We start from the raw sequence: 23,408 nt of genomic DNA on the forward strand, positions 1-23,408 counted from the left end.
TTCAGTAGGCAATCCAGCTACTTCTTGGCAATGCTACACTTTGGACTTGGTATATAATTAACTAGACTAACCTTCCAGATAATATTGTGTGCTGAACCATTTGTCAGGAGTCAAGAGAGTTTAGTTGTGTTGTGTTCATTTGATGAATTAGATACCGCCCAGCCAGTCAAATATAAGGTTTTTAGAGCTGGAGTACACACACAAAAAACTGGGACTAGTTTTCATAAACTGGATAGAGAACTTATATGAGGCTGCAACCTATAGAAACCTTTTGTGTTTTTCATTTCATTGGCAGACACCGTCCTTGACCGAAATCTATTGCAAATTTTGCTGCAACCATTGCAGGCAACTTTTCATTAATAGGAAATGGAGTGGATGGATCCTCTTTCTGTGTTGTTCCTATTTTCCCTGGCAATTGCATTCCTTTGGAAAATGAGCAATTTCTGGAACAGCAGCAGCCAAAATCTTCCACCGGGACCAAAGCCATTGCCACTAATAGGAAACCTCCACCAATTGGATCTGAAGAGGCCTTACAGAACCATGTTAAAGGTGAGCTTCTTGCTCTTTTTGTGTTGTGCTGGTCTTGTAGGGCAGAGAGACCATCAGCTTCTCCACCGAAAAGGTAAGCATGAATGTGGAAACAAATCTATGTCGTAAAAATTATCTATGCATTAATAAAATGTACTTGATGTTGACCTCGATGTCCCAGGCTAGACTGATCTTGTCAGATCTTGACTGCTAAGCAGAGTTGGCCCTGGTTAATATTTGGATGGGAGGCCACCAAGGAAGTCCAGAATCACTATGCAGAAGTTCACAATGGTCTCCGTTCATCTCTTGCCTTGAAAAACCTGTCATACCTGAACTCAGTTAACTAAACCTTTACTGTGCCTGCCAACAACAAAATGATAGACCTCTATCAACTTCAACCAAACTAAATGTTCTTCAAAAATCCTTTCCCCAAAAAACCTAGAAAATAAAAATCTGAGAGATTCCTAGAGAATCTGTAATCTAGTTCAAAAGGGCTTCACCTTTAATGTGTGTTCTCAGGGAACATATACAACAGTGAATTGGGGGAGGCATTAATAATAATAAATATGAAGTCAGCTCAAATAAAAGTTATGTCTAAGGAAGAACATGTACAAGTGGATCAGCCAAGATCTTGAATATTTAATACTTTATTACGACAATATGAAGAATTAGGGTGCAATCCAAAGCAGGCTCACTCAGAATCTTATTCAGTGGGGCTTACTGCAAGGACAGCATCCTTAGGATTGCTTTGGTTATGACTGACATTAAATCTTCATTAACACCACCCCAGAAATGACTTAAGATAATTAATTTGCGATCCAGGGGGAAAAGTTTTGTTTTTCATGCCAACAAATTTCTACAAGTCAAGTAAAAAGGGAGAAGGAATAGGTTGGCTTCCCAGTTGTCCACAGATAGCAGGTGATCTCCCAAGGGTTTGCCCGGTTGCCCCCCCCAGAGATCACATGCCATCAGCAGGCAACCCAAGAAAGCACTCACCTGGCATGCTCCCAGTGGGGCATGATGACATCAATTCCTGAAGTAACATTATTGTGCCAGACACGGGCATTTTCCTGTGCTTTACTGGGCAAATTTTGACCCCCAAATTGACTGAATTTGCCCATGCAAAGCACAGGAGCATGGCCATGGCTGGCATGATGACATCACTTCCCAGAAGTGACATCATCATGCCTCTCTGAGACAGTGAGGAGAGTTTAACAGGTAAGTCCCGGGTCCCCCACCGCCTGCCCGGAGAATATAGGGACTTGGGAACCTCAGAAGAGGAGATATTAACAAGATAAGTAGAAATACAATATATGTTGCATTGAATTCGGGGTATACATGAAATCATTGGAAGTACTGCAAGAGGGAAAGATGTTGAGAGTTGAGACCAAAACACTGGCAGAAGCTGTTAATTGTATGAAACAGAAGTTCTTTGACTTGGATAATGAACGTGGTTAATTATTAGAAAAAATTGCAAGAAATTATAAGAAGAAATTGCTTCTATAAATATACTGGAAAACCAGCACATAGTCCTGAGAAAACTGTGAGACAACTCATATACTATTTTGAAAAAAAAGTAAAAGAGAATACTGCTGAAGAACTGATAAGGAAATTCTGAGGAGAACTTGGTATTTCACAACTATCATGATATATGAAGAGTTAAATAGGTCTGTTAGCATGAAGAAAGTGCAGAGAATGATTGGGAATGCTGATTTAAGCAAATCCATCTAACCTGAACAGATTTCAAGTGCAGGAGCACAAGAAATTCAAAGGGGAAAGACTGCAGGCTAAAGGGGAAAGGCTGGGCTAAATACATAGAAGAAGGGAGGGTATATTATAGAGAAAGGCCAGTGCAAAACAAGACACAAACAAAAGAGATCTAATCAGAAAAAGAATTCAGTTCATTTAAAACAGACATGAGACATTTTCAGCCAACAACAACAGAGCAGAACGACCAGAAAAATCGAATGTAGGAACAAATTACACTGTAAGAGGTGAGCATACAACCAGTTAGCAGTGAAAAAGAATCCAAGGTCCCTATAAAGTCCATAGCAGGTTCACAAACATGTGGGCACAGATACACATTTCTCTGAGTATATGACCCAGCTAGATGGATGTACATTTCTATGCAACTAAGGAAGTAAACTCTGACTCCAAAAGTTCATGCCGAACTAAATTTTGGCTTGAAGGAGCTAGTAGATTCTCACGTACAACAGACAAAGTTGGCTTCCTCCCTGGAATTATTATTAAAAGAAGATGCTTAGGGGTCTGTACCTGGGAGGATCTTGAAAAGACAGTTAAATATAATCACCTTTTATCTGGATGTATTATGCTTCTACCATTCTGTGAACTATTTAAACTTGATTGGTTTAGGAGGGCAGGGCTATGTTATAATAGAACGGTTCAGGAGGGTGCTTTTATAAAGGGAAAGTCTTTAGAAAACCAGCTGGATCGAGACAATTCCACATGTTCTTTTCAATTCTCCTTTTAATGCCGATATTCATTTTAAATATTTAAGCTGTATTTTAGCTAATATGACGTATTGCCACCCTAGTCGGAATGAAGAGGCAGACACAAGGCTTGGGTAATAAGGGGCCACTTTATTAAAGCAACAACATAAACAGTTAACGCGGCAAAGGGGGCCTAACTAGCGGTACAGGTCAAGCCAGCGGTCACAATGGGACCTCCTCCTTGAACCTGTCTGGGCGAGACTGACTGCCCCAGGTGCGAGCCATCCATGAGGCATGGCTTGGGCCCAGCTAGCCAGGCAAAATGGTTCCCCCCTTAAAGCTCCAAACACCCCAAGCTGTGGAGCCTGAGGGAAGGACTTGTCTAGGAGGTCCCATCTGGCAGTCTACCCTTGCAGTTGGGCCGTGAAGCCACAGCCGCTCCTGACAGACCCCAATTCCTCACCAATGGGGAGATGCCAAGGGTGCTCACCGGCCCACTCTCATCTTTCCCAACTCTAACCTGCCACCACCAAGGCCAAGCCTCTGCTTAGGCCTAGGCACCCCATATGTAGCATATAGCCACCTGAAGCCCCAGCCGCAAGTCAGTTATAAAATTGTTGTTGCCCATCATCGCTAGATGATCTCCATCGCCTCTGTAGAGGTCAGCAAATTTGGCCCTTATGCTAGGATGGGGCAAATAAGTACCCCATCCTTCCCCCAAAGCCTTACACCGCACCCTCTCATCACCTCTGTAGAGGTTGGCAACTTTGGCCTTTAAGCAGGGGTGCAACAAATAAATGCCCAGACCTTCCCCATATGCTTTCTGTAGGGCTCTGTTGGCCATACGCCTAGCCCTCCCATATGCCTAGCCCTCTTAAGGCCTAGAGGGACCCAACCTTCCCGCCACACATGATGCGGAAGTGTTGCAGACCAAAGTCATTACCACCCAGGTGAACAACCAGAACATCAGGCGGAGGACCACACCTCCTCTTGAGCCTTCAGGCCACTACTTGCCTGGGCGCTACAAGCCTACATGAGCCTGTAAGGCAAGGGCCATGCCCTGTGAGCCTAGGTCATTACCACGCGGTGAATGATCAACGTGTGGTGGAGGTCCGCACCACCCATCAAGCCACTATTTGCCTGGGCACTGCAAGCCTGCATGAGCCTGTAAGGTAAGGGCCACGCCCTGTGAGCCAATATCATTACCACGCGGTGAATGACCAACGTAAGGCAGAGGTCCTCCCCTCCCCTCAAACAATCAGGCCACTACTTGCCTGTGTGGTGCAAGCCTGCGTGAGCCTGTAAGAAAAGGGCATGCCCGGTAAGCTATGGTCATTACCACACGGTGAATGACCAACATGAGGCGGAGGTCCACACCTCCCATCAGGCCACTACTTGCCTGGGTGGTGCAAGCCTGTGTGAGCCTGTAAGGAAAGGGCCATGCCCTGTGAGCCAATGTCATTACCATGCGGTGAATGACGAACGTGAGGCGGAGGTCCGTACCTTCCCTCAAACAATCAGGCCACTACTTGCCTGGGCAGTGCAAGCCAGTGAGAGCCTGTAAGGAAAGAGCCACACCCTATAAGCAAAGGTCATTACCACGTTGTGAATGACCAAAGTGAGGCAGAGGTCCGCACCTCCCCTCAAACAATCAGGCCACTACTTGCCTGGGCAGTGCAAGCCTATGTGAGCCTGTAAGGAAAGGGGGCATGCCCTGCAAGCAAATGTCATTACCACACAGTGAATAAGTAACGTGAGGTGGAGGACTGCACCTCCCCTTGAGTCTTCAGGCCAGTACTTGCCCAGGCGGTGCAAGCCTGTGTGAGCCTGTAGCAAAAGGGCTAAGCTCTGACTAACCAAGGTCATCACCTCCCACGTAAATGTCCAGGAGGTGAGGCAGAGAACTACATCTCTCCTCCACATACCAGCCAAGGCAACCCCTGGGCATAGCTCCCGACCACCCTGGGGCCCAATAGCCTCTTAAGCTTCCCTGCCTTTGGCTCATTTGCAAATGTGTCACCTATAAGATTTGTGTCATAAGCCATAAAGGCTCCTCATGACCCATCCTTAAGGGATTAGGCCATAACAAGGCAGAGCAGCCAAAAGAAATGGTGTCACATCAAAGCTGGGAGGCACGCTAAACCAAAGCTGCCATGCCTCCCCTCCACTTAAATAGATGTATAGCACAATGGAAAGCCCGTTGAGTGCTGGGTAAAATGGTAAACTAGACTGCCCTGTATACCTCTGCTTTCCAAGCTGGGGTGGGGGGTGGGGGGTGGGAATACTGAGGAATCTGGGCCAGGGATCAGCTGGCCTCAAGGGCAAGCTACCTAGGGCCGCCATCAAAAGACCTTCAATCAGGTATTGGAGAAGGCCTAAAGCACACCAACTAACAACAGGCCTCCCTCCATAAAGTGACTCCGTTAAAGGAGTTGAGAAACCCCCATACTTGGAGGTTCTCCCACATGCCTGCTGTAATCCTAAGACTGAGATATGGAAACTGTGGAATAATCATGGCCTCGTTACAGCCATGAGTGAGTGTTGCATGCTCTGTCAAGAAAAGAGCTGAAGCAGTCAAAGGTCACACCTGAGACAGGTGACCGTGTAGAGCCCTTGAATGACAACCCAGCAGCAAAGAGTCTGCAGGCAGGGCCCGAAGGAGGCAAAATGCCAACTCAGTGTCGCCCTTCTGGTGGCCGTGTTGTGAAGGCATCTACCACATGGGGAGCTCTGGGGTTATGCTTCTTTCTAGGCTTCTCTCCACATACGCATTGCCACACACACAACAGCAACAGTAAGGCCTTGATGTAGGCCACAGGGTGGATTGCAGCTATCTGAGCGGCAGATTGTTTCACACATGGGCTAGTAGCACACATTGTTTCTGCATTCCCATTGTGGATGCTATCAGGTGGTGTGAGTGAGAAAGCCTAATAACAGTGGAGGGGCTACCGGATGCCACTCTCAAAACGGCCACCTCCAGCACATGATAAGCTGCAAAAACCCCACCAAATGACTGCTACTGCTGTAAGCAGGAGGCAAAGCAGGCCACAAAAATACCACACACAAAATGGCTACTCTTGGATCCATGCATATTGTAGATGCCTTCATAACATGGCTACACTGCCAGGAGATTAAGAAGGACTCTGCTTGCCACACTCAAAATGGTTGCACACAACTGAATAAACTGCAAAGCCCTCCCCAAAATGGCCCCTGTTGCCTGAAGGCATTGTTGCTGGCAATACTCCCTCCCAAGTAAGTGTAATGGCAGGGGTTGGAAAAACCTAGCTGAGGGGAGGGGGCTACCAGCATCCACCCTGCTAGGTCAGTAGCAATAATATATGAATTAATCCAGCCCTCAGATGGCTGCAATTCACCCTTCTGGCCTACAGCAAAGCCTATTGCTACTGCTGCTAGTACTGCTAGGACTCTCTCCCAACAAAGTAAAATGGGGCGGGGGGGAGAAGAGAGGAGCCTAGGTAGGCCCGAGGCCTGCAAGGGCTGGTATAACCCTGCTTCAGCCCTCCTGGCTGAGACAACAGGCCCCAAATGTAAATAAGGAGAAAAAAAGCCTCTGCCGAACCAGTGAGCCTGGCGCTGGGCCCTGGCTCTCCTCCTGGAGTCTGAAGGTAGCAAGCAGGGCAATATCACAGCTTCTTTAGCCCTAAGGGCCTTCAGTAAAACCAGCCTCAGAGGAGCTCGACTGAGAGAACTTGAGATGAGCTCTGCCGAGCATGAACTGCAGACTGAGGGTACCGAGGAGGGCAGAGCTGCCTAATAAGGTATCTGTCTCTGCCCCCTCTCACAATGCCTGGATGCCCAGGAAGGAGAGCCTACCTCTTCTCCTTCCAGGCAGGCAAAGGATGGCACCCAGCCATAGCAGCCGGTGGCTGTGGCTGGGGTTGCTGCATTCTTCTGATTCCCACAAGATTCACTGTCTTTTAAATGATTTCTCCTCCAGAATAACTGAGAAGGTAGCAAACTTTTTACAATTTGCTATAAAACTACACCAGGAGAAGTTTCAGAAATAACAGTTGATATCACTCAACATTTTTATATTATATTTTGTTCTTTTTTCTCTTTACCATCCTGTTATCTTTGTTACATGTAAATAAAGGTTGATCAAATAGAATCAATAAAGGGAATGTGACCGTGAACTTTATTGCATAGAGGATGTATTGTCTGGTTGCTTTATGTATTTATCTTGCACTCGCTCCTTTGTTTTTATACTTAAGAAATATATTCTACATTGTTTAGCATGTCCTTTGGGCGAAGGTTTAGGTCAGGTGATAGGAAGTGTTTCTCATTTTCCTTTTATTTCATTTCAGCTTTCTAAACAATATGGCCCGGTTTTCAGCCTACAAACGGGATTCCAGAAAATGGTAGTTCTGACGGGCTACGAAACTGTAAAGGAGGCTTTGGTGAACCAGGCAGATGCATTTGCAGAGAGGCCCATGATCCCAATATTTCAAGACTATGAAAAAGGCTACGGTGAGGACATTGCTTCTGAAATGTAGCTAGTGTTGCCAGGTCTCCTCATCCTCTGGGTCAGAGGCAGGAGACATGGCACTCCCTGTTTGTGTGTTGTTCACGACAATGCACAAAGCTTGCATGTGCTCCCGGGCTGCACGATAATGTCACTTCTGAGAAGTGACTTCAATGCATAGTGCCTCATGCCACCCCTGGGAGTGCTTTCCAGTTCTGCTGCAAGCTGATTTTGTGTTTCTGTACAACTAAGAACATCTTCCCTACCCACCCCCTATTCCCAGGGTTAGACCCCACTGGTGGATGAATGTTTAGCTTCTCTGACCAGGATGGGTCTTAAATAGTCCAAGAACCAAAGAATGAAGAGCCAAGTGCTGTATATTTTGTACAATGTTGAGTGGGGCAAAGTAGAGCCCCACGTTCTGGTGTCACACAGGCAGAATTATGTTAACTTTTGACAGTCTCCCCCATAGCATTCTTAAAGTTCTTCTCTGAAAGCAAATGGTTTTCCTGAAGAGTGCGACACTTGTAACCATACTGCCCCACTCCACCACGGTCAGGTTCCATAACATGTTTGGACCACTTTTCATATAACACACTGTCCAGAGGCTATTCCTTTATATAATTGTTATGCATGCCTGTGTTCCTCTTCAGGAATCGTTTTTAATCATCTTGTTTTAATCGTTTTAATTATCTTAGTTAATTCACTATTTAAAAAAGGAAAAATAAACTGTGATACTTCTACATGGAGTATTCAATAACATATTTTTAGGATTTGGTGGGGGCGGGATTCAGAACAAAGTGGGACTTTAAACATTTTGTATTCAACAGTATATTCAACCTCACAGTATTTGATATATTAGTTTAGCTACTTGGCTTAGATATTTTGATATTAATTGTACATTCTAAATTTAATATAGTGACTTATTGTATATATAGAAAATTCATCCAATAGTACACAAAAACATAATAATAAGAATAATATTGATGAAAAGAGAAAATTAATAATTTCTATGACATAGTTATATAAATCAACAATCATTATAAACAACAAAATATATAAGCTTCAAAATAAATTTTTGACTCCATCACCACTGTAATACTTCTGAATAGAATGTCTAATCACATATTTTTAGAGTTCGTAACAAGGTGAAACTTTAAACATTTCATTTTTAACATTTTATTCAACCTGATATTTAGTATCTTAGCTTGTTTAACTATTAGTTTTGTTTAACTTTTAGTCTATTTAAGTCTCCCCGTCAATCTCCATTTGTATTCCTTTTCTTCATGCCTTCTTCTAGGTTGTGTGCCTTAAATTGATTCCAATAATTTGGTCAGCCTCCAAAAAGCCATTGGATCATTGGATCATCTTGTTAGAAAGGGCCTCCCGGGTCAGTCACCTTGAACCCTCACACAGTCTAGTACTGACCCTCGGTATGCACTCTCTAAGTCCATATGATCCAAAATTTCTCATGCTCCGAAAAACCCTAGATTATTGCTTCTGAATTCCATTTTCAAAGTTCCGTTTCTAGAGTCCTCTCTTATCAATGGGATTGCTTGTAATGCTTGTACTAATTCAATTTTTCATGGATCTCTCTGAATTCCTTCACCTGTTTCTTAGATTCTTGAACAGCTTGGTTGTTTTTTTGAGTTTCCTGGTTTGTTTTTTTGAAATCCAGAGAATTATTCAGATCTTAGCTTCTGACAATCTTCCTTTAACTTTTGACAGTCTTCCTCATATCATCCTTAAATTTCTTCTGTGAAAGCAAATAGTTTTCTTGAGGAGCACTACAACTGTAACCATATTGCCACCACTCCATGGCAGGCATGTTGCTTAACATGTTTGGACCTCTTTTCATAATGGAGGGTATTCCTTTATATGATTACAATGGTCATGCATGCTAATGTCCCTCTTTAGGAGTCGTTTTTGCTCATGGTGAGAACTGGAAAGTGATGCGGCGGTTTGCGCTAACCACATTAAGGGACTATGGAATGGGCAAAAGGACCATAGAGGACCAAATTGTCGAAGAGTGCCATTGTCTAATACAGAAGTTTGAAACTTTTGAAGGTGAATAGGCATTTTTATCTTTGCATTTGGGAGGAATCAAAAAGATCCAGGACATATTTTGATGCAGTCCTGTCTACTGTAATGGCAGTTTTAAACCAGGAACCTGAAAACCTTTGATTTGAGAACAGGAAAAAGCTCAGAATAAACAAAAATTTAGAAACAGATAGAGCTACACAGAATGATAAACAGAGATACACATGTACACCAAAGTTTCACAGCTGTAGACTAACAAATCTATCAGCCTAGTCGTCAGTACGATATACATTTTCAGTATGCATTAAATGCCTTACAGACAAAAGAACTCTTATGTAAAAGCAGAGATAAATCACTTGATTTTTCATTTTCTGTTTATTTAATTGCACGGTGTAGTGGTTATATGAGTGCAGGACTCTAAACTGGAGAGCCGGGTTTGATTCCCTACTCCTCCGCTTGAAGCCAGCTGGGTGATTTTGGGTCAATCAGAGCTCTCTCAGCCCCACTCACCACACAGGATGTTTTGTTGTGGGGATAATAATGACATACTTTGTAAACCGCTCTGAGTGGGTATTAAGTCATTTTGAAGAGAAGTATATAAATCAAATGTTATTTAATGTTATTATTGTTTAGGACAAAACATAAGCTCTGCAATCTCTGCTGCCTATGACAAATATTTTACAGGACAAAAAAAAAACATGCTACCAAGAAAGAAATCCTTTATAATAAACTGGCCACTTCACCACAATCCCCTAGGCATATACTAACCAAGCATATGCAAGCTCACGCATGAGGCCCAAGTGATAACGATCCACATTCCATATTGTAAAGTTATTTTAATATCTTCTGTACAGGAAAACCATTTGAGAATACTGCAATCATGAACGCTGCTGTTGCCAATATTATCGTGTCAATATTGCTTGGCAAGCGATACGAATATGAAGATCCCACATTTCAGAAACTACTGAACTTGATCGATGAAAATACCCGGCTTGGCGGAAGCCCCTCAGTCACAGTAAACTACTTTAAATTTGGTTGGAAAATGGTTGAAAATGCCAATAGGAGGACAGGCAGAGCTGTGTGTACATTCATGTATTTAAGGACAGGGCCGGCGCGCCCATGGAGGCCAGGTAGGCGGTGGCCTCGGGCGCGCGGCCACTGGAGGGGCGCTGGAGGGGGTGTTGGGGGCGGAGGCACGCGCAGCAAAGCTGGCATGACTGGGCTGCAGCTACTGCTGCAGCCAGCCCGTTGCTGCCGCCGCCGCCGCCACTCACCTCAGCTGGGCGCAGCCTCCGTGCGCCGCTCGAGCAGCGGCTCGCGGCTTCTGCGCCCAGCTGGGGCGCACGGCGGCGGTGGTGGCATGGAGCTGGCTGAATGGCTGCAGCAGCAGCTGCAGCCAGCCACGCCAGCACCGCTGCGCGCTCCTCCGCCCCAGCCGAGCGCAGAAGCCGTGAGCTGCTGCTGGGGCGGCGCACAGAGCAGCCTCCGCGCGCTGCTCCAGCAGCAGCTCGCAGCTTCTGCACTCGGCAGTCCTCCGTGCGCCGCCCAGCCCCGCTGCGGCACGTGATGACGTCTGCGATGACGTCATCACGCAGGCCGTGGCGGGCGCGCACATGCACGCCGCCGCGGGCGCCAAAACCTCTGGCACCGGCCCTGTTTAAGGATTCACCTCACCAACACAGCACTTCATGGCTGATGCCAAACTTCAGCTGAGAAACATTTAGGACAATTTATGGGGCAGCCCTTGGAAACCTGTGCCATTTCCAGACTTGCCAGGTCTCTTTCTGTGGTGGGAGATCTCCTTCAGGGAACTTTTCTTGCCTGCTGTCGCTCTGAGAGATAGCAAGAGAAACAAATTTAAAAGATGGAGTCACACATGCCATGACACTCCTTCCAGGGGAAACCCGGAAGTGATGTCTTGTCACTCTAGGAATCACTGGAAAGGTAATGTTTTTACTATAGAGTTTTCCTGTTTATCTTGGATGTGATGTGTTGGTCACGTATTGCCGGCATCCCTCATATATCCCCAACTCCCAAGTTCCTGGTGGTTCCCAGGCACAATTTAGCAACCTAATCCACTTTGAAACAAAAATAGATGGTTGCATGTGTTCTTTTTCATATCTAAAACTCCATGCAATGTGAAGACAGCAATCAAGAAGAAGGGTTTCAGGCCAGCTTGATGACTGGCACCTACCTTGTCTTCTCCCCTTCATGCGCAAGCACAGCATGTGGGCAATCCCAGTCTGCATGATGACAGTGATGTCATCGCAGTGGCCACGTGCCACCTTGCGAGTGCTTCTGTGCTCTGCAGGAGGCTTAATCTTGCTGATCTGGGCCTAATTTGAGCTGATTCGGACAAGATTGGGCCACTGCAGAGCATGAGAGCATTTATTCACTCCGCAGCAACCATATTTGTGCTGATTCAGCCTCGATTTGGGCCTGCTCCAGGCCAATTCAGCCCAGATTGGGCCACTGTGGAGTGTGGAGGTGCTGGTTCACTCTGCAGCAAGCCCTTTCAGGCCTGATCCAGACCAATTTGGCCCCGACTTGGCTGATTCAGAGCTGATTCAGGCATGATATGAGCTGATTCGACCCCAATACAGTCCTGATACAGGCCGTTTGGGGCAAATGCAGCATACCGGAGGAAGTCCTACTTGATGCAATGTGTTAGTTCTCCTGGATAGATTAAACTGCATTTATCAGACAGAGTTCCAAGGTTAATATGGAACTTTTACTGTTGTTTTCTCTGTGAGCAAAATTGCTTTGAGATTTCTGCCTCAGCAATAGGATTTGGGGCTTTCTTAATCTTTTCTTTCCTTGTCTGTTACTCTTTTAGCTATACAATATGTTTCCTGCTCTGGGCTTTCTTTTTGGTGGTCGCAGGACTATTCTTAAGAATAAGATGAAATTGGACAAATTCATACAGGACACCTTCATTGAACACCTCAAGGAATTGGACGTGAATGATCAGAGGAGCTTTATTGATGCTTTTCTAACTCGACAGCAGGAGGTAACGGTCTCTAAAACATGCTAATAATCAGAGGTGAACTTTTCTCTACCACAGTTCTGAAGTCTGTTTGCATGGGATTGCTCAGGCAGCTGGTAAGGAATCTCTTCTACTAACTGGGATTTCCTATTCTTCAGCCATTGTTAATGTATTACAGGAACTGTCTCTCTAGACCCAGAGATTACTTGCAGATCAGGAAGAAATTTTGCAAATTCACCATGACAAGAAGATCAAGTTAAATATACAGCAGATACATAGTTCCACTTTATCCAGTTCTGCAGTTGCCTTTCCCCTTATATCTCTGCAACAAAAAAGGCTACACAGTTACTTTTTAACAAATGAAAGCTGAGAATTCAGACGAGTTAAGAGATTGTGACTCTGACCTGGATGGCCTGTGCTAGCCTGACTTTGTCAGATCTCAGAAGCAAAAGAGGGTTGGCACTGGTTAGTTGAAGATGGGAGACCACCAAGGAAGACCAGGGTCACTCTGCAGAGGTAAGCAATGGCAAACTACCTCTTTTAGTCTCTTGTCTTGAAAACTCCACCCAGGGTCACAATGAGTTGGCTGCAACTTGACATCATTTTACTTACACAGGTGATCATGGCTAGACATGTGCAGGAACCAAAAAAATTTAATGAACCAGAGGTTCGTAGTTCGGTGCTGATGACGATCCCCAAGTTGCAAACCACAACAAACATTTCTCATTGCCAAACCTGTTCGCAGTTTGCGGTTTGTGGGGCGCGTAATGGCCCCCATGGCACTTAGAGAGCCCATATTTCCGGGGAGTGTTTTGGAGGCTCTCTTACAGCCATCACCCAAGTTTGGAGAAGATTGCAAAAGCGATCTTGGAGTTATACCCTCTCCAATCCAAGGCCTCCAGGAAACTCCCACTCAATACAATTAGAGCCACCAGTTGATGTTGGCCCAATGTACAGAAAATGGGTGGTGAAGGTGGCTGTCGGGCCCGGCGGGCACGGGGAGGCGGTGACAAGCCAACTCCCCTTTATGGGGCGGGGGGTCTGGCTGCTTGCTGGCATTACCCCCCATGGGCCCGGTCACCAGGCCAAAGAGGAGCATGCTGATATTCCCGGCACAGGCCGGAAGGTGGGTACTGCCAGCAGCTGCTGGGCCTGGCAGGCATAGAGAGGCAGTGACGAGCTGCCTCCCCTTTAGGGGGTGGGGGTCTGGCTGCTCGCCAGCAGCACCCCCCATGTGCTTGCCAGGCCAAAGAGGACCGTGCTGGTATTCCCAGCAAGGGCAGGAACGTGGATGATGCCAGCGGCCAGCAGCCCTGGCAGGCACAGGGAGGGAGCAATGAGTCACTTCCCCTTTAGGGGGTGGGGGTCTGGCAGCTTGCCAGCGGCACCTCCCGTGTGCCCACCTGCCAGGCCAAAAAAGAGCATGTGGAATTCCTGGCACAGGCCAGAAGGTGGGTATTGCCGGTGGCCACCGGGCCTGGCAGGCACAGGGAGGCGGCAATGAGCCACTTCCCCTTTAGGGGGTGGGGGTCTGGCAGCTTTCTGGCAGCATCCCCCATGTGCCCACCTGCCAGGCCAAAAAGAAGCATGCAGGTATTCCCGGCGCAGGCCGGAAGGTGGGGAGGTAGCAATGATCCGCCTCCCCTTTCAGGGTGGGGTGTCTGGCCGCTCAACAGCGGCACCCTCCAGGTGCCCACCCACCAGGCCAAAGAGGAGCACGCTGGTATTCCCAGCGAGGGCAGGAATTTGGTTGTTGCCAGTGGCCGCCGGGCTTGGCGGGCATGGGGAGGTGGGGGGTCTGGCAGGTACAGGGAGGCGGTAATAAGCCACCACTCCTTTAGGGGGCAGGGGGTCTGGCTGCTTCCTGGCAGCACCCCCCGATGTGCATGCTCGCCAACCCAAAAAGAAGCACGCTCATATTCCTGGCATAGACTGAGAGGTAGGTAATGCCTGTGGCCACTGGGCCTGGTAGGCACAGGGAGGTGGCGAGGAGTCTGGCTGCTTAGCAGCAGTGGCCTCCCCCATTTCCCCGCCCGCCAGGCCAAAAAGCAGCGGGCTGGTATTACTGGTATTCCAGACCCAGGGCCTGGCAGCAGCACTGGAACCAGAGGCTGGGGCTACAGCCATAGCCCAGCACACCAAGATGCCTTGACAGAACAGGCACAGAGACTAAGAATAATAATAGTAATAATAAGAATAAGAATCAAAATGATAATGATTGTGATAATAATAAGAATCATTTGGTGAGCCCTCAGCCCAGGTGCCCACTGAGCTTGGCCCCAGGGCCTGGTAGCAGCCCTGGCACCAGAGGGAGGGAGGGACTAGAGCCCTAGCCCACCACTCCCACAGACTTGAACAGATCAGGCACTGATCAATAACAACCAATGTGAGCCCTCAGCCAAGGTGCCCACTGAGCTTGGCCCCAGGGCCTGGCAGCAGCCCTGGAACCAGAAGCTGAGGCTAGAGCCCTAGCCCAGCAGCACACCCACAAGCCTGACCACCAGATCAGGCAGTGATAATACTGTGAGCCCTCAGCCAAGGTGCCCACTAAGCTTGGCCTCAGGGCCTTGCAGCACCCCTGGAACCAGAGGAGCTAGATCCCTATCCCCCAAATCCAAGCTGAATTATATTCTGTCTCTCTCCCCAAAGGCTAGCAAGTGGCAAGCAAGAGCTCTGTCCCACTCCACTGCTCGCTGAAAGTGAAACCCAGCCTGTGAGCCCACGGCTGTTTATAAGCATGGGACCCATTCAGCAACACAGGAGGTCTGTGTTTGGCCGTCAGAGCTGCCTATCAGGGTTTGCAGGGATGAGATTGGAGTGCCCATGGCTACAGAACACCCCCTTCCCCCTCCCTCCTCCGAGTGTCTTCTTCCAACTTGTAACTGCTTTGCAGCTCCATGGTTGGAAGGAAAACCTGCTGATCAAGGTAAGCTGGGCTTTCATTCGGGTTTCCAGGGCGACAGAAGGAGCACAAACAGAGTTCAGGCATCCCCCCAGCTCCATTTCCAGGGGAATTGCTTGCTGGCACCTGACTGTCTGGCTTCCCGAATGCACCGAACCAGGCTTCTTCCAAACACTGGTTTGTTGGCCGTGGACAATCACGAACCGCCAGATCGTGATTGCCAATTTCATGGGTTTTTGAAGTTCGTAATGCGGTTCGTGGCCATCTCTAATCATGGCATCAATTTATGATACCCGAGGGATCGCCATCTTCAGCAGAGATTGAAATTTTGTTTCCTGTGCTACTGTTTTTGATGATGTAAAGGGAGTGGTGTGATATGAGAAGATCTTTGGGGCAGATGGCTCCAAAGGCTGTGGAATGTCCTATCCTCTCCATTTTTTTATCATAATAAATTTATTACACGTTAACTTAAAACATAACCATACAAAACCCAAAATATAACAATTCCTAAGGAGTTTCATACATCTAGAAATTCAATAGTTCTTGACAATGAATGTTAGAAGAAAGAATTTCTTTTTCCTGCAAAAATTGCGCAATAGGAAACCATATTGCTTGGAAATTTTTTCGATAGGCTTCCAAATTCTGAATGCGTGTAGAGCAATCCACTTTACCCAATACAAAATGGTTCCAGATGGAATTGTATGAATTTTGTAGTGAGGGCCCTTTCTTATTTCTCCATTTCTTGGCAATCTCTATCCTAGCAATTGCTAACAGAGTTGTTATTGTAACCAGTTTGTTTTTATCTACTTGTTTTAACTAATCTATTTCTCGAAAAATATTTTCTGGATTTCTTGGAATCTGTTGGCCCACTGCCTGTTTTGGTGTCCAAACTACATAACATTTTCTGCTTTTATGTGAGATTGCTCCATATTTCTACCTTTCGAGTTGTTGTGATTTTTCTTTTGGAGGCAAATACGCTGAATACTTTTAATAATAATAAATGTATGTGAGGAAAGGCGGGTGTATTCCTGTTGGTGCAAACTTGATGCCATGAGGGGCTGAAGTATGACCCCAGGGTTGCTTCACATTGTGCAACCCTTATGATAGCTCATCTCAAAAAGGCACCTGTCGTACATTGCAGTTTTCTCTCATTATTCTTTGAACTCCATCCCATCCATCATAAGATTTTTTGCTTTCTGTTATTGTTAGAATCATCACTTTTCCTTCTGCTCTGTGAAAAACCTACACAGTGAACTAGGAAGATGCACGGAGGATGGAATGTATGTGTTGCTCTTTAATTGCCTAAACCATTGAGAACACCGGAGTTAGAATAGTCCAGTATTTCATTCTCATTGCTCATACAAAAGGAACAAGCGCACCTTCTTTACTCTTGTTCCTTTATTTCTTCTCAAGGTTTGATGGATAACAAAGATATTGTCTATTTGTAGCTCTTTTTCATCTAGTGTAAAGGGAATGCCTAGAGGATTAATCAGTGCATCAGTGTTGTGAAATCCTCAGGTTCCTCTTGATATTTATTTTCCTATGCACATATGTATGCTATGTTTATTTACTTTTCATCCTTTCTTTCTTTCTATACCCTAGGAGAAAAAACAGAACAAGATTAATGAATTTTTCCATAATGAAAACCTAACAGCTGTTGTGAACGATTTATTCGGTGCAGGCACGGAGACCACTTCGACTACTTTGCGTTGGGCTCTGTTGCTGATGATGAAGTACCCTGAAATCCAGAGTGAGTTCTTTCTGTCCATTGGCTTCCATTATTCTAGGACAGCTTGATTCCAGTTATGCATAGCAATAAGAATAGAACAAAAATTTAGGTTGCTTCCATTGTTATCTGAATGAGGGAGAGCAGGAAGTACCAGTGAGTTATAGTTCCTGTTTTTCTCCAGGTGTTATAAAGTTACCTACAGATTGCATCTGCTGTGACCTTCCCCAATCCCCCAAACATGTTTAGAGAGTGACCGTTCACTCTCCCTCTCCCTCAGGGCCAAACTAGACATTACGGTAACCATGGAGATAGTTTTTCCATTTTAAAAAATGCAAAGAGGGCCTAATCCTGAGGGGTCCCATGGCACAGGGGGGACTATGTGATCTTGCTTCCTCTGCCATGCCTTTTCATATACTTTCAGGGTGTGGTGTAGCATTTTTTAAATGGTCAAAATATTCTCTAAAATGTGGGTGGTCAGACCCATGGCTGCCACTAAATCTACATCATAATTTAACGAGAGTTTAAAAGTTATATTTTTCTCACAAGGCAGACGGGAAATGGTTGTTTTATAATACGGACAAAAAATATCTCAGCACTCTCATTAACGAGCGCTTACCTTAATATAAATTAAGTATTAAGAGTACTTTTTCAATGTAAGATTCAAGGCAAGAATTGTTTGATTTCCTAAGCTGTCACCTGCCCTCTGGTGTGACCCTTTCTAGGCCCATTTTCCAAGCCAACCTTGACGCGGGGCCTGAAAATTTTCTGAGATTACAACTGATCTCTAGGTGATGATATCAGTTCCATTGGAGAAAATGGCTTCTTTGGAAGGTGGACTGTATGGCATTATGCCCTACAGATGTCCCTCCTCTCCGTAAACTTCTTACATATAGAAGTTGTGTGTTTCAAGGATCTTAGTCTCTGGCTGATTGCACACAACTTACCTGAACCCGGGACGTTGCGCTACGTTGCAGATCATGCCGGGGAAAACGTGAAATATCGTGTTTTCTCGTGCGAGTTTTGCGCAGTGTCAGGCGAAACTCGCGTTTTCCCTGGCATGATCCACAACGTAGCGCAACGTCCCGGGTTCAGGTAAGTCGTGTGGAATCGGCCTCTATATTAAAATTGGGGGGGGGGGGGAATCTGCATTCAAACATCTGTTCAGTTTAAAAATTGCTGCCTCTCACTTTTTTACTCCGGTTCACAACATTCACAAGACACATTACAAACTGTCTTAGATAAATTAACCATAGTATCGCCCCCAGCTTTACATTGTTTTGCAAGTTTCAGCCATTAGGTGCCGCTTCCAAATCTGTGCAGTGGTGAAGGACCATATTAATGCCTTAATGTACACTCACACCAAAGCAGCTCTTGCTTTACTTTAATGGAAGAGGTAACTTTTTGCAAACATCCCGTATCCATTCGGAGTTCTACCCTGAACTTAGAGGTGAATGGGAGAGTTCCATTCAACGCTGAATTCTCAAGAAATCAAGGGTGGGAAGTGACTGCCTGGTATCAATATACTAGCCCAGAATTATAAGGTACCATCATGGTGGCATAGGGATTATAAGAGAGATCCCAGTTCGAATCCCCCTTCAACCATGGACTCTTACTGGGTGACTTTCGGTCAGCCACACATTCTCCGTCTAACCTTCCTCACAAAGTCATTGCGAGGATAAGACGGAAGACAAGAGAATTAGGTAAGTTGCTTTGGGTCTCCGCTGGGAAGAAAGGAGGATAGAAATGAAAGAAATTAAATAATTAAATCAAAAAATTTAAATAAATAAATAATGCAGAGAGAGTGTGATACAGTTTAAATAAACTAGAGTCTAGTAGCACCTTAAAAGCAACAATTTTTATTCTAGCATAAAGTTTTTTGAATAGATAGATAAAGGTTCATAAATAAAAAATGTAAACGCAGTCAACGAGCTATGAAATACAAGACACACAGGGTGCAAACTAACCACAAAAAATGTGGTTAAGAAAAGTACACAGATGGTTCACAATAGCAGTAATTGGAAATAACACAGTCTCTATAGTTTTGCTAAACTGACTCACTTCAGGTAATGATGACTGGAGAATCCCGAGGCTTTGTGAATTCCTGGTGAGATGATCCGAGTCTTTTTGCAGGTTCATGCCAGAGTCGCCCTTTAAATTTATTGCTTGCTGAAGAATTGTGATATTTAGATTAGTAACAATATGTGTTTTCAAGTTTTGTCTAAACATTAGTTTATGAGGCTTCCAAGGTAAACATATGGATTGGGGTGTGTGTGTGTGTTCTGATTTCACTCCCTTCCCCCTCCTCATTGAAGCTCCTCCACCTGAGTGACTATTCATTCTGATTAAGAATTTTCTTTATTTAAATTATAAATAGTAAACTTAAAAAGTAAAAACAAAAAATAAACAGAATATTTTTTAAAAAAGCCACACTGACAATACATATAAACATACAATAACAAGACATTAGTAAAGTTCCTTTACTAATAATAGTAAAGATTAAAACTAAGCTACAAATTGAGTTCTGATTTTCTCTGTAACAAATATATATTGTTTTCAAAGTCTCACTTATTCTAAGTTAAACATAAGAGCCCTCTTTTTTGCTATTGTTCTTGATTCTTAATCCATAAATCTAGATATCATGAAGTCATTATTATCTATTTCATGTAAAAAGTCTCTAAACGGTTTCCATTCAACAAAACCGTAAATAATGTCTCTCTCTGATCAGTGAAGTCTTTCCATTGATGCAAACTTCAAGACTTTTATCCACCATTCCTCCACTGTAGGCAATGTTGGAGTTTTCCATTTTTTGTGCATGGAGTACTCTTGCTGCTATGATAAATTTAAAAACAAAGTTCCAAAGCTTCTTTCCAACTGGCTGTCCATCATTCCCAGCAAGTCAATGGTTTCAACTGGATTTTAATCTTCAAAATCGTCTGAATCGATGATTGTATCTGCAACCAGAAACTCTTTGATTTCTTACATATAGCAAATTCAGTGTAGTTTGTCAATTTCCATTTGCATTCCTTCCTGATCAGCAGTTTTTCAAGACCAGAGTGCAAAATGCATCCATAGTAGTTAAGATGGCCCCAAGATATTTAGGGAATAATTTGAAACAGAAATTGTCTTAGTGGGCTGGGGGGATTGTTCTATTTTCTCAGAGAAAGTGCAAGAAGAAATAACAAAAGTAATCGGATCTGCTGAGCCACGGATTGAACACCGAGCCAAACTGCCATACACCGATGCAGTGATTCATGAGGTTCAGAGGTTTGCTAATATTGTCCCTTCAAATGTGCCACGTGCCACCACTGCAGATGTCACTCTTGGAGGCTACTCCATTCCAAAGGTGAACATTCTGACATTTACACACAATGCTCAGTTAAATGTAGTTGAATGTATCTGTGCTTTTGTTGCAAGAAACAATTTATTCCATAGAATATCGGATCCAGTTAAAGAAAGGCGTCTACATTTCATTGATTTCTCTTACTGAATGTGTCTAATTTTACTTGGATTGTGCCAAAAACCTTCAAACTTTTGTAAACATTAGCCATCCAAGTTAGTTTTCAGTGCGTTCCTTGCAGTTGTTTCCCCATGTGATTCAGTTTGTGGAATGGCATTTTCTTAGTCAGAAGGATAGCTAGTTACTTGATATACTATCTTCATTTTCTTTAATAACTTGTCTCGTTGACTTTGCAGGGAACACATATTGTTCCATTACTGTACTCCGTGCTGTATGATGAATCTCAGTGGGAAAAACCTTATAAATTCTATCCTGAGCATTTCCTTGATTCTGAAGGAAATTTTGTAAAGAGAGATGCCTTCATGCCTTTCTCTGCAGGTAACTCCTATAATTGCCACTGTGGCTATATCATTTCTTTGTTATTGTAGTCTGTTTTCATATTTCCTTTAGATTTTTATTGTTTACTAGCACAAGAGCCTGTGGTATGAAACAATACAACGGGCTATTGCTGGAGGGCCTTGTGCTGCCACGCTGCCCTGCTCTGCTGGGCTGAGCCACCTTGCCTCACAGGGCTGCCACTGTCCTCGGCCACTGCTCCACACCTGGACGACTGTGCCTGGGTCACCATGCACACAACACTCCACTCCGCATTGCACAATGCTGGGCCGCTAGGCCGGGCAACTGGGACAGGCTGCCAGGCCTTCCTATCACCTCTTCAGCCGCTCAGAGGCCTGGTGCAAGTGCACCCAGAGCTCTCACTTCACCTGCGTCAGGATAAAAGGTGAGTCGTTGACAATATGGCTCACCTTTTATGTAGAAGATAGTAGGATATGTCTCTGTTTACCATCATCACACAATTCATACTGGAATAGCTTCATGCTCCATTATTATTGGTATTTCTCCAAATATTATCATATTATTGGATTTTAGGCTTTTATTTATTTGCTGAGGATTATGGCAAATTATGTTGGGTATCAGCAGTATGAAAAAGTTTAAAAATTAAATAAACCAGGCATCCCTCCTGCATCTGCATTATCACAGGTCGGCGAATCTGTGCTGGTGAGACCCTTGCCAAAATGGAGCTGTTCCTGTTCTTTGCAAGTCTCCTGCAGAGATTCACTTTCCAGCCAGCCCCTGGGACGTCTAAAGAAGACCTGGACCTTACCCCTGATGTTGCGTTTACTACACCTCCGATGCCCTACCATATCTGTGCTTTGCAACATGCATAAGACTGATGTTCCCATCTTACTTAGCTGCCACAACTGATCCTTGTGTTATGTAGTACACCACCCTTTTGTGCCTGCCATTTTAGAGCAGTAGACCCATGACAAAATTGTTCCATGCTTTGTCACAAATCCGCAACTTCTGACCCAGCCACTGAGAATCAAGCCTATGCCTCTCTTCACAGCCCTCAACTGCCCAGCCCCAGTCTAGCTTCTGTTTCTTGGTCTCACTAAGCTGTGTGACTGAATAGAGGATGGAACTGGCTTCTGGAAGCCTGCCTGGCACAGAAAGTGGACATGCTTGTTTTTTGTGTGACTGTGTATGAATAGCAGGATTTGAGTCCAGTGGCACCTTAGAGGCCAACATGATTTTCAGAGGGTAAGCTTTTGAGAGTCAGAGCTCCCTTCCCTCTGTCTGAGGAAAGGAAAATCTTGTTGGTCTCTAAGGTGCCCCTGGACTCAAATCCTGCTATTCTACTGCAGACTGACATGGTTTCCCATTTAAAACTATGCATGAATAGTTAGGGTTTTTGTTTATTGTTTTTGTTTGTTTGTTGTTTGTTTATTCTTACCATCCTCCAAAACACAAAGGGTTTTTTTGTTACGCTTAAAACTAAACCTCGGACGCTACAACTGGACATTAAGTTCTTATCTCACAAGTTGTTCAGGGCTGGGGGTTTCAGGTTTCTGATTTGGGTTTTTTACCTGAATTGGGTCTGCTTAGGAATTATTCGGTATTTTCAAATCAGCCCAAGCATTGCTGAGCCCATTCGGAAATACCAAAGCAAACCTTACCGAAAACTTTGGAGCGTTTCAGAAAGGTTGGATAGAGCGGCAGCAGCCATAGCACTTTTCATGCTGTTTGCAAACAGCAAGAAAAGTACTGCTCTCAAGCGTCCCACTGCCTTTTTTTACCTTATTGGAAGGGGGAGGAGGCAGTTGTAGTGAGTTACATGCTTCATAGGTTCCACACTGATAGCAAAATTATTCAACAAACTATTGAGTAGCATATTCAAAATGGAAGATCTGCAACAAATGAAGGCGTTTACAAGAAATGTCTTGAAACAATTAATCTTGGGATAGTTACATTCAAACTGATAGTTTTTTGGAATCAATGAATTTCACACAAGGTACTGACAGTAAAATTCTAAACATAGTTATTCTAGTCTTAGCCCATTGATTTTAAAGGGCTTAGACTGGAGTGACTGTGCTAAGGACTGGTGTAACTCTGCTTAGGATTTCACTGTACATGTGCAAACAGAGCTTGTTCAGACTTGGTGCTGGAAGTTTTCACTTGCTTATTTTGTTATGATATTCATTCATAAACCTTAGTTAAAAGAAGGAAGGTAATTTTTTTTCCATTTTGCAGGGCTTGTTTAATTTAGAACCAGGAGCCATCCAACACATTAATTCAACTTGTCATTCTACTATTATTATAATAAAATAGAGCTTACCCTCTCTCTGCTCCTTCTCCTTTTTATGAACAATAGATTGACTAAAGATTTTCTCACTTTTAAAAGGAGAAAGACATTGGGGGGAAACCTGGATGATTTCAGCCTCTCAACAAACCCATATTAAAAAAAAAGAAAATGAAAAAGATTTAGAATGGT

At 44.6% G+C, this 23,408-nt stretch overlaps 1 protein-coding gene across 1 annotated transcript; it reads left to right on the plus strand.

The window, feature by feature from the left end:
* The first annotated feature begins 134 nt into the window (after positions 1-134).
* LOC129344461 (cytochrome P450 2K6-like) lies at positions 135-23,256 on the plus strand. The gene is made up of 9 exons (XM_055001107.1): positions 135-549; positions 7,304-7,466; positions 9,379-9,528; positions 10,356-10,516; positions 12,338-12,511; positions 16,992-17,139; positions 20,277-20,461; positions 20,812-20,953; positions 21,617-23,256. Exons 1-9 carry the CDS (start codon positions 367-369, stop codon positions 21,802-21,804), a joined length of 1,494 nt encoding a protein of 497 aa, XP_054857082.1. The 5' UTR covers positions 135-366; the 3' UTR covers positions 21,805-23,256.
* The last annotated feature ends 152 nt before the right edge of the window (positions 23,257-23,408 follow it).

Source organism: Eublepharis macularius, chromosome 1, assembly GCF_028583425.1.
Source record: "Eublepharis macularius isolate TG4126 chromosome 1, MPM_Emac_v1.0, whole genome shotgun sequence".
In the NCBI taxonomy this organism is placed as follows: Eukaryota; Metazoa; Chordata; class Lepidosauria; order Squamata; family Eublepharidae; genus Eublepharis; species Eublepharis macularius.